The 12,355-nt window shown below is 41.6% G+C and overlaps 1 protein-coding gene across 1 annotated transcript in view; it reads left to right on the plus strand.

Annotated features, from left to right (window-relative positions):
• The window catches only part of COL22A1 (collagen type XXII alpha 1 chain), a 240,357-nt gene that overhangs the window by 64,000 nt on the left and 164,002 nt on the right, over window positions 1-12,355 (plus strand). The window contains exon 4 of the mRNA XM_075743260.1: window positions 7,058-7,132. Coding sequence (XP_075599375.1) covers window positions 7,058-7,132 — 75 coding nt within the window. The remainder of the gene's footprint in view (window positions 1-7,057; window positions 7,133-12,355) is intronic.

Genomic DNA, 12,355 nt, shown 5'->3' on the forward strand with positions numbered 1-12,355 from the left:
CTGCGCAGGTCCCCCGCGTTACTGCCCGCTGGGTCTGGCGGAGTTACTGCTCGGCACAAGCTGGATCTGGGGTTCTCAGCGGATGGAGGGTGAACCTCATGTCCTCCTCGTAAAAGCTAGTCTGGAGGTGGAAAAAGGAAATGTCAAAAAGGAAAAAGTGCCTTATGGTTTCAATCTGTCTCGCTTCAGTTTCAAGGGAGAGTTTGGCAGATTTAATTGCATACTACAGTGCAAAATCATTTATCCATTTGTATGTTTATAGACTCTAAATGAATCTTCCTGTGTCAAACTAGCCCTTTTCCCTTTGATTTGCCTTTACATTTGCCTTTCTCTTTCCTTCTCCTCTCCTCCTCTCCTCCTCTCCTCTCCTCTCCTCTCCTCTCCTCTCCTCTCCTCTCCTCTCCTCTCCTCTCCTCTCCTCTCCTCTCCTCTCCTCTCCTCTCCTCTCCTCTCCTCTCCTCTCCTCTCCTCTCCTTCTCTCCTTCTCTCCTTCTCTCCTTCTCTCTCTCTACTCTTTTCTCTTTCTCTTTTCCTTTCCCATTTTTTCTATCCCTTTTCCTTGACTTTCCTTTGAAATGTCTTGGAGAAAAGGACACTTAAACTATCAAATCATTCACATTGTTCTCTTCCAAACTTGCAGCCCTATTATTACAGTTTCACATCAATATGTTATTAATGCTAATTTAATCCTAGTGAAAGTTCCTGAGCTGACGTGCTCTGCTGACATGTCTCTTGCAGTGCATATACTCTGTAAGACATACTATCTCTTTTAATTTTAAAATGTTTGACAGCTTAGGGATTTTTTTCATAGGGAATAGTCTAAAGAATGATATGTAAAAGTGAGGCTTAAATCACTCATTGCCATCAAACAGATCTCAGCATGTTTTGCTTAAAGAAAAGGGTGTTATCTGCAGTTAGATCACTTTCAGAAAACTACATTGTGCTTCCTTGAACCAAGAAACTCAGACGTACCAAGTCAGCGTATTCAGTGATGAGCAGGATTCAGAGCACGATTGCGCAGTCATACGAAGCAGGACAGAGAGCCCCATTTCCTTCAGGTTCTTAAGCATTTTTTATGATGGGAATTGACTCACCTAACTTTACCTGCTTTAAAACAAATTATCTATTGCAAAACAGATACTCAAGCTCTGTCAATATTCAATGCTGAGAGAGACATCTCCAAAGAGTGGTGCATCCCATCCTAAAACTGGTGTCCAAGGCAGCTGTAGAGGGTGCTAAGATAGCTCAGATTAGGTAAGACTTTCTCAGTGCCCAAAGTATTGCATTAATTCTTCGTGTGTTGCCTCTGAAATGATGTGTTGCAAAGACCACAATCTCACTGTGACTAAGGGCATCTCCTGAAATCCATTCTTGCTGGAGAATACAAAGTCCTTTGTGGTAATTTGAAGTATTTCTGTTTGTTTTGTCTCTAAATCACCACTCTTCTAAGTAACAAGAGGTTATTTCTTTTTTAACTGTAGAGGAAATCTAGGGAGAGTAGTCTTTCCATGCGAAAGCTGAGTTTTGTATACGCCAGTCCTAACTATCTTCTTTCATCAAAACCAATAATACTCTACCAGGTGCACAATCACTGTAAGATGTGTGAGCATCTTTTGAAAGCATTCAGGATACATTTTCCATAAGCCAATGTCCCCAGCGCTTGGAAACAATCGAATACCTCTTTGAAAGATATACAGTGTCCAGTTCTCTTGGAGATTCAATGGTCACTATGACTGCAATATTATTTCCCAATATTTTACGTTGTTACTCATTTAAACTTACGCATTTCCTGCAGCAGACATCTTTTACCAAATGACCTTCTGTTCTATAGGACTTTGTAGGTTGGAGTGAGGGAGGACAGGGATCAGGGTGGAAAAACTGTATGGCGTACTGGATAGGGCACACTTGTCTCCTGTCAGTTCTGGGTGCCTGTGGTTATCTGTAAAGAGAAACCCAGGAGCAGGGCTGGTAGAAAACTGTTGTCCTTGAGTCAGCACCAAGGCTTGCGTGAGGCTGAACAGGATTCTCTGTTTTCTCACTGATGTGGGATCCACAAATAGTTCCAAACAGTTTGGAGATCTGTGAAAAAGGAGTGAAAAAGGAGGCTACAAGAACGAAACGCTTATCCTACATTGAGCAAGTCATCTGCTGAGGAGTCTGTCTCTAGAAGGAAATGAGGATTCAGGTGACAGCCCTAGATGGATCTTCTGGTTATAAGAAGCAAGTGACTCTAGGAGAAATTCACCAGCCATCCTAACGAAACATATAGTCGTTTTTGGCAAGTTTGGACTACTAGAGCATAACAACAGTAAAAGAGTAGAAAGATATCTGGGAAAACATATAGCTTCCTAGTACAATACTAATTATGTGACTTTGAAATGATGATAATGTATCACTATTAAAAAATGAAAAATGATTCATATGTATAGCTATAGACCAATTTGCCTGATCTCACTCAGAGGAAAAAAAAAAAAAATTGACGTTGGAGCCAGTGAATAAAGTATTACAGAACCAGAATTATTATGTATTCCTATTCAAGGATTATAGTTTTATGAGAAAGAGGTCATCTCTAACAAAACTAATTTATTTCTGTGGAGAGTTACAGTTTGGTTGATATGGTAACTACCTAGATATAATACATTTGTTCTTAGGCATTGTTATTGCCTATTGAATGACATTTGCATTAAAAAGTAACACTCTACAATGGATTAAGAGCTGACTGATACCGTGTAGCAGGTGTCAGTGGAAAGTCATCATTTCTAGTGCAACTGTAAAAGGGATATATAGCAGTTCTGGTGCTATTAAAAATTTCTATGAACTGCATGGACATAAATGTAAAATCTTTGCTAATAAAACTTGTGGATGAAGCAAAGGATTGACAGAATATTACATAAAGTTGAGGAGAAGGAAGTAGTTTTAAACAATATGTATTTAAAAGTAGCGCAGAGATTTGAATGACATGGCCAGAGACTGAAAGCTCGGGTCAGCCGGTTGTATCTTCCCTTTTGCAAATCTGTAAATGTTTACAACTCATGAAATCATAGAATCATAGAATGTTTGGGTTGGAAGGGACCTTAAAAACCATCTAGTTCCAACCACCCTGCCATGGGCAGGGACACCCTCCACTAGACCACGTTGCCCAAAGCCTCATCCAACCTGGCCTTGAACACTTCCAGGGAGGGGGCAGCCACAGCTTTTCTGGGCAACCTGTTCCAGTGTCTCACCACCCTCATAGTGAAGAATTTCTTCATAATATCCTATCTAAGTCTACCCTCCTTTAGCTTAAGGCCATTACCCCTTGTCCTATCACTCCATACCCTTGTAAACAAATTTCTTGTAGGCCCCCTTTAGGTACTGAAGGCTGCTTCAATGTCTTCCTGGAGCCTTCTCTTCTCCAGGCTGAACAACCCCAACTCTCTCAGCCTGTCCTCATAGGAGAGGTACTCCAGCCTTCTGATCACCTTTGTGGCCTCCTGTGGACTCCCTCCAACAGGTCCACGTTCTTCTTATGTTGGTGGCTCTAGAGCTGGATGCAGTACTCCAGGTGGGGTCTCACAAGAGCGGAGCAGAGGGGCAGGATCACCTCCCTCGACCTGCTGGTCGCACTTCTTTTGATGCAGCCCAGGACACGGTTGGCATTCTGGGCTGCCAGCGCACACTGCCGGCTCATGTTGAGCTTCTCATCAACCAAATACCCCCAAGTCCTTCTCCTCAGGGCTGCTCTCAATCCATTCTCCACCCAGCTTGTAGTTGTGCTTGGGATTGCACCAACCCACGTGCAGGACCTTGCACTTGGCCTTGTTGAACTTCATGTGGTTCACACGAGCCCACCTCTCCAGCCTGTCAAGGTCCCTCTGGATGGCATCCCTTCCCTCCAGCATGTTGACCACATCACACAACTTGGTGTTGACAATTAGTAGCAACGTAGCTGCAGTGCAGATTTTATTACTCTTTCTGCCATTTGCGGTGGATGCGCATTGCTGCAAATCCTCCAAGCACTGCAAGTGTTTGCTCAAAGTTTGGCCTGGCAGTAGCAGAAAGAATAGGTATAATACTCTTCTTTGATGTTAAACTGTTAATCTATATCAGGAATCTTACTGAAAAGCTCCAAAGGAGAGCAACAGCTTTTGTCTTGTGTTCCCTCTCAATGCGCTCCTGGGTGTAGCAATGAGACCTGGTCGCTGGTTGGAACCTATTGATGTGCCATCAGTCTGGCACACTGCTCCTTTGGACACAAATAGTCATGCTGCTAACTTGGATGGTAAAGCACTATCCTCTTTTGTGCCTGTGTGAGAGAATAATTTTGTGCCTCTGAGAGAATAATTATATTGACATTGGCATTTCTATTTTCTGTGGCAAGAAAGTTCTGCAACAAGGCCAAGCACATGAGTTTGCTGTATAGTCCTGGTTCCAAAATAGGAGCTAAACCCGGAACGATTTTGCTGGCTCATACTTCCCTGCCAGGAAGCCATGGTTCTTTCAAATTGGACCTGGTGGAGGGTATGTGATGTCATTAAAGATTGGAGTGATAATTTATGTATCTATAATTCAGACTTTACCTCCCTGTTGCATGAAGAGGTACCCTGCTGTGTCTAAGATTTTTTATTCTTCCCTGTGTATCTCTCAGGAGTCCTGGGTAGCAGGGGTGAATGATATTTTTGTGATTTTATTCATGCCTTCCATTTGTTTACTCTGCATTTGGGGGAATTTTGCTCGTTCTGGTTTCTTATGTTGCTTATTTTACTGCATAGCCATACATCTTCCAGTTCTGAGACTGGGGTTCAGAAGTGCTTTTTACTGCACTAAGGCCTGTAACCAAAAGAGCATTCATTGTTAGCAAAGCCAAAATTTAAAGGATCAGTATAACACAGGGCTTCTGACACTTCTAAGCAAATCTTTTGTCAGTACAGCTTAGTTTTGAATAGGAACAGAAATGGCCTAACTTTGTGTCTTGTAAGTCTTAATGGTTGAACTGGTTTTCAACTTTGAAAGTTCTCCTAGCAGGGGAGAGGTTCCCTATTGTGTTGGGAAGTTGTGCAGACCTCTGAGGGAGGGGAACTTACCGCATGGTTTCACCTGTCTGATGTTAAGGCATAAGAAGGTTTGAGTGAAGTATGCTGGCCTTTGAACCAACAGGCATCAGGGAACACAAGAGTTCTCTGGCTAAAATTTATGTGAAGTGACCCTGTGCATCCATCACTATTGATTCCTGGTGTGGTGGGGAAAAAAAAAGTGACTACTCTGAATTTTATCTGTAGAAGCAGCAGCCCTAAAGATGGTCCAAAGAAATTCTGAATTGCCCTGGATAATACACAGAGCATAATATACACAGAGATAATATACAGAGCAACCACTCTCTGGCCTCTCCCACTGCTGTGGCGAAGGGGTGGCTGAATATGTTTGACCACTTTTGTTTGCTGCGATGGCTGTTGGGGCTTCTGGCAGTGGCTTTTACAGTCCCCTTTCTTTCCACTGAGCTGTGAGTGCCTCATCTGCAGCTGATAATCTGGAATGTAAATTCATTAGCACAATAAAATATGAAAAATATCTAATTTAAATTGCTAGGCTTAACCAAACGTTGTGGAATATTGGATTTTTTACTGATAGTCGGGAAGCAGGAGGAGAGATATAAGGCCTGCTGGCACATCCTCAGAAAAGTCATTTTTATCTCATGATTTTTTGATGTAGCTTCATACAAAATTCAAGGTAGGCCTGCTGTAGAAAGTCTTTAGAGTCCTGTGAGATTGTGCCCCAGGGATGAGGGCATTGCCTGGGCTTGGGTCACCTTCAGCTCCTGGCTCCCCGTCCCTTAAGGAGCATTTGGCCCTTGCTGCTCCTTTACAAGCACAATAATTAATGATGCTGAAGGAATAATGTACTAAACACCAGGTGGAGATGATGCTAGATACTGTATGCATCAAGTATTGCAACTGCAGAGGACGTGTATTATCATGTGTACTACTGGGCAAATGAAGGAATGGGACTTGGCTGTCCTCACCTGGCTGTTCTTTAAATCGGAGGAAAGACATAAATGTGGGGCTGTGCAAGCTGTGAAAAGTCAGGGGTTCAGTTTTATATTCTCATTAAACTGATTCCTTGACCTACCTACCCCATTGTTTACAAGTGTGCAATTGCATATTGATCTGGGAAAAGAGAGCATAAATAAATGTTACTTCAACGATATGGCAGGAAAGAAGTGGGTAGGTAGAGAGTTCTCTGCAGAAAAGAGTTTACTTATGATTGTGTTGACACTAATTGGGAGCACAAGAAATGGCTGAAAAAGGCTGGGTATTTTTATGACTTTTTTGAAACCTGAGTGTAGGGGTGAATATTTTTCAAAGTTTTAGTCATACTTAACACTGCTTTCTGCTTGAACAAACTCAAGGAGCAGATACATAAATAGCCATGATCCTGGAGGAGTGTTAACAGGGGAATCACAAGTAATATAGTAAGATGGAGGAGAGTGGGCTTCACTTTCTGTCCGTGACACTGGCCTGTGATGGGACCTTGGTGTGACCAAAGTCACTTCATCGTTCTGTGTTCTGGATCCCCTTTCCTGTCTTAGCACTTCAGGTATGAGGTTTTTCTAAGTAGGAGCTGTCCTTGCTGAAAAGTCTGAGCAGCACCCCAACGTCAGCTGGGTCTTCAGAAATTTCCTTCCAACAAAACTGGAAGTGGAATCGTATTTTCATTTTTCTTAAGTTTTTGTGACTTTCATTCAGATTTAGAGATTAGTGAAAAAGAAAAACCCAGACTGATGTCCTAGTGGAGGGACAGATGCTGGTCATCTATTCTGTTTAGCTTCTTGCCTGGCCAGTCATCAAAAAAGTAGCTTGAAACCAGATGTAGTGTATTGAGTGTCTTGCCCAGCATATGGTTAGGGGATAGGATAGAGGAAGGATATTTAGGGCATGCAGAGACAGGGAACAGAATTATTGCTGTGGGACCATGTGCAAGTGTTGGACAAAACCCAGGAGATCAGCCTTTGTTAGCTGTATAGCTTCCAAAATGATGTGTTTACCTGTGGTAATTTTGTACTGGTTCTTCTGCTTTTCAGATGTCCTGTGTCCAAATGTCCATGTGGAAGGAGATCGATTCAAACACACCAGTGGGGGCACTGATGAGATTCCAGGTAAAGAGACACACTTTTCTGCTGTACCTCTGGGAACTGAAATAGTATAACTCCACATTTCTAGTGTGATGTTCTGATTCATTACACCTTTCCTAGCTGGCATTTTCTTAATTCAACACATATTCAGTGGTGGAGAATTACATTAGAAACTGCAAGGCTGGAAAAGAGTTATCTGGTGACAGTTGACAGCAAATTAATCATGAGCTTTCTTTTGATATGACAGCAAATTAAAAAGCCAATGGACCTTAGTGTAGTAGATAGAGGAAGGCAATAAGTCTTGGAGATGGCTTTTTTTTTTTTTTACCATTCCACGTTTGGTGAGTTTTAATGTCCGTTTATTTGATATGTGATTGTTGTGGGACAGCCAAGCACAATGGTAATCACCATTGAAGAAATGCTTATATATGTGTATATAAGGAAAAAAAAGAAGAAAAAAAGATAAAAAGTCCCAGGAAGAACCATCTTATCTGAAACGCTGGTGAAAAATCAAGAGGAAAACCAGTCTGGTGATAGCACTGCTTTTCTGTGAGCTCTGATATATCTTTCCAGCCAGCTGAAGGACTTAATCTGTCAGATATATGCGTGGGCTGTGCCTCTTTTCTAGCCCCCCAAGACTGAGCTGTTGGCAGAGAAAAGCTGCCCATCAAGGATGTACTGGGAATATCTGTGACCGACCCAAGAACGTAAGTCACTACAGTGGGAGGCTGGAGGCTCTTCTGCAACTTGATTATGAGTAGAAATGGTCAAGGTTTGACAGCTCTGCTACTTGCTCAGAGCTTTTTCATTTGGGGATTTTCACTGCCTGCACAAAATATCAGTTCCAACTGTGCTGTCTGTAGGCAGCTTATTTTGGCTGCAGTCTGATTACATCTCAGCCTGTGATAATGCTGGGTGGCAACATCTTTTCTGGTTGTTAGACCCAAACTCATAATCCCCAAACACCCATTTTCAACTACTGTCTATTGCTAGGTCTTGCATTAACCTGTTCTGACAGTCCTTCTGTCACTGAGCTGTTCAAACAGTAGAGCTATTCAGCAGAAGGCCCTGCTGATTCTGAACAAATGTATTTGCAGTGGAAGCTGTTGCTCAAAATGAGTAGGATTGTGTCCCTCCTCAGATGATCATCTTCTATGTGATACTTTCTAGCAGAATGGAGTTGCAAATGGATGCCTATGTCTAGTTCATGTTTATCTGAATTTTTATTCAAGTGCTAATTAATAGACTCTATGCTTTTAGCTGACTTCAGAAATGTATCTTCTGTTGAGCAGTGTAAAGGACAAAAATCCCCCTTGAGGTCTGGCACAAAAGTTAGAGTAAGGTGTAGATGCATATATGCGTGTATATTTTATATGGATATAGATATAATTATGCTTTTCTGTAGAGTTTTTTGACTTTTTTTTTCCCTTTTATCTACAAATCCAACTTCCCTCCTAGAAAACAAGTCAATATTCAGCATTTTAACTTAAAAGATGATTTTGCTGTCTTAGATCTGTAGACTAGTTCAGTTTGGAAAGGTCCTATGGAAATCATCTGGTCCAACCTCCTACTCAAAGCAGGGCCTACTTTGAAGTTAGGTCCACTCTGAAGTTAGAACAAGTTGTTCAGGGCCTCAAACAGTTGAGTTTTTAATATCTCTAGAGATGGACATTCCACAGGTCCTCTGGGCAACTGTTCCAGTTTGGTCACTCACACTGAACATTTTTTTCCCCTAATATCTAAACAGAATTGCATTTATTGCAATATCTGTTCCCCTAGTTAGACTGATAGCAGAGGGCTGTCATTTGTTTGACCTAGGGAACCTCTGTTCACTGTGAAGTGTAAACGTTCACCATGCCATGCAGTGACTACATTCACCATGCCATGGAGTGACTTAATAACAGAATTGTTATAGTATTTTATTAAAGTGACATCTCTGGCCCCTCTCCACCAATACAAAAGGATTTGTAGAAGACTCCTGATTGCTCCTATATGCTGAAGCAACAACAATTTCTTTCTCTTCCTATTCCTGGTGATTAGGAAAATGTATGCCTTTTCTCTGGAAAAAATTGAGCGGATATTCTGGGATTGCTAAGGGTCATTGTGCTGCTGAACATGCATCAGTATAGGACCAAAATGTTGTTCCACTCCTTATGTACTTCTTACACTTTCTATAGCATTTTCTGAAGACTCTGGGCCTCTGGGTGCAATTCCAAAAGAAAATCATTGCCTTCTTCCAGCTAAAGTAACTGGAAAATTTCTGTTGGCTTAGTGTGCTGTGTTTCCTGTTCCAAAAGGATGTGTTGTGGTGTTACTTGTTGCTGAAAGGCTTTTCTGTTCTGTCCCAAAGAGGACTGCATCGTAGTTTTGAGGAGCAGCCTGCCTCCTGCTCCCTCATGCTTGTCAGAGCAGTTCAGCTCTGGAATTTCTGCGGATTCACCGGTGACAGCACTGGCAGGAGGCTGTTCCTCTGCTACCCAGGTCCTCAATATGTTCAAGGATTTTGAAGTTAAAACACCTCTATCTTGTGCCTCACTTGGAAGCTTAATGACAACCAAAATTGATCCTTGTCCAGTAGGCTCCTAACACAGAACTTCATAGGTACATCTTGCACAAATGTGTTTCTAGATGGATGCAAAGTGTAGCCCCATAGAGTGGAAGTCACAGTAAATCTTATTTTGGGGACAGGGAAGATTGTATTAAAAGTCTTCTCAGATTCAACACCTCTTCCCTCTCTCAGACAGGGTCAAGACATCAGAACTGAAGGTAAGAGGGACAAAAATCTGTTTGGTTTTGGTGGGGGTTTTTTTTTGGTATTTTTATTGAGTGAAAAGCATCAGCAGATAGCATAGGAAATTGTTTCACAGAGAACATCACCAGTGCCAGCCCTCTCTTGTATACCCTACCTGCATACAAGTTCTAGCATGACCTGCTACCTTTAAGTCTGTGTCTGCAGTTAAGTGAATGCGAATTGAGTCACTCTGGCTTAGTAGAAGTAAAAACAGAAGCTAAAACATAAAATGAGCTACAAAAGGACAAACTTGGGGAGATGAAGGGAACCAGTGGTGTGACTGAGAGGTGGAAGTTGCATGGGATTTTGTTAAGTTGGAGGCTGAGAGGAGGGGTGAGGAGGGTGGCTCTATGCATAATCAAGTGCATGGCTGCATCAAAAAGTACATGATGAGCTGGAAGAGAGCCAACAGCCTAAACTGATATTTTCCTTTTAGAAGACAGGTGATTTTTCTTTCTTTAGGCAAACAGAACTAAATAAATCTCATCTCTCTGGACTTCAGCAAGCATTTGTTGAGTACTGTATTGAAAATCACTGCTAAAGTGAAAAAGGGTAGAGATTAGTAAAAGCTGTAAAGGGAGCCAGAAACTGGCTAGTAGGGAGAAAATGATGAAGTTTCTAGGAAAGGGAATAACAAGCCAGAGGTCAGGCAGTGGTGGACCTCCTCAGGGTCCACTTTTAGGTCTAATCTTTGTGGGCTACACTATAAAGTTTGGGATCAGAATATCCTTGAAGGAGAAACTGGTTGGCCTCAAAAACCAGGGAGTTTTTCCAACTGACTTGGGACTATTAGTTTAAAAGGCCTGTTGTGGTACTTATGGATCAATAACAGGACTTTGTGCTATAAACTCATACTCTGGAAACTGATGGTGTCATAGTCAGCAGATGCTTGTAAGTCATAGTGCTGTACAGCTGAGGAAAAAGGCAAAGGACGTTATTGGAAGGGGTAAAGTAGGTCTTGTAGAGATAGGGAAGAATTCATGAGAGTGGACAGGGCTTTGGTTACTGCTTATCTAGGAAAGTGAGCCCAGACCTCCCTAGCTCAGGAAAGATGGATTCAGCACCGAGGAGCTATTAGTGTGTTCAGGAGCCAGAGAGACTATTTTCAAACAAGAGATTAAAAAACTGGGTCTGGTTAATCTGCAGTGTGCAGGTGGAAAGGGGAGATACTATTGCTTTCTGCAAATAGACCAAGGGAATAGCGGAAAGGAGATAGGGGCATCACTCAAGCTAAAGGACGAAGAGTATAATAAGAAATGGGTATCAACTATTTAAGAGATACATTCAAGACATTAGAAGAAGGTTTCAAACTGTCAGAGATATGCAGTACTGGAACAAGCAGTGAAGTAGTAGTAATGGAGACAAACAAACAGTGATGGACAGTCGTGAGTCCTCTCATCGCAAAGGATTGTACTCTTACGACCCTCTGGTATCATAGCATTTAAATAAAAAACCACTAGCTGAAGCATTCAGTAAGGGCTGCCACAGTGAAATAGGATTGCACGAAGTAAGAATATATAGGCAGCTTTACTCTACTACTGATACAAATTTTGGCAGTGAAGTGAAGCAGCATCTGCTTAACAGTTCATAACACGTAAATTCAGAATATGAATGTTGCTGCATGCATTAGAAGTCACACAGGGAATTTTGAAAGAAAGAGAGAAAACAGGTTAAAATACCAGGATAAACACTGTTTCTCTTCCAGAAAATCTGATATTTTAAAGCAATGCTTAATGATACTTTAAACAAAGTTCTTACAGCATCTTTGTCAGTACCATGTTGGCTTTTTTTATCAAGTAGAGAAATGAAGACAGAAGAAAGTCTAACTCGTGTGGCCTGAAGTATTCAAAATAAAACCCCAGTTGTAATACTTAATATCTCTTATGTTGCTGAATTGTCATTTCGATTCCATCAGCATTTAACAAAGGATCATGGCCTACTATTAATCATGATCAGACAGGAAAACACAATGATAACATTTTGCACCCTGAAGATGTGCCCCTTGTGTATTTTAATGAGCCATTATATTGCATTGACACAGCACATGGAAGTTTTTGAAAATTAATTACACTTCTTGAGGATTTAAAACTTCACATTTGAATTATTTGTATTTTAAACTAGACCTGCAGGACATGGCATTTGGTTGCAGAAATCTGGATGATCCCTAGAATTAAAAATGGGCTGAGCTCTAGTCCTCAACATTATCCACCAGAGGAGATAACACTCCTCAACAGATACTGACTGTTGTTTTCAGAGGGAATATGCCACAGAAGTAGAGGCAGACCTGCAATGATTTCCATAAGTGTTCAGAGAAATTAACCCTGGGGAGGGATACTTCCAGCCACTATATCACATTATACATCCCATACAAGCCACATTGGATGGTGTTAATGAGGCAAGGAGGGAACATAAAAACCCTGACTCTAACTCCTAAGGAGTTGCAAAGGCTGTGTGTA

Source organism: Balearica regulorum, chromosome 2 (assembly GCF_011004875.1).
Source record: "Balearica regulorum gibbericeps isolate bBalReg1 chromosome 2, bBalReg1.pri, whole genome shotgun sequence".
In the NCBI taxonomy this organism is placed as follows: domain Eukaryota; kingdom Metazoa; phylum Chordata; class Aves; order Gruiformes; family Gruidae; genus Balearica; species Balearica regulorum.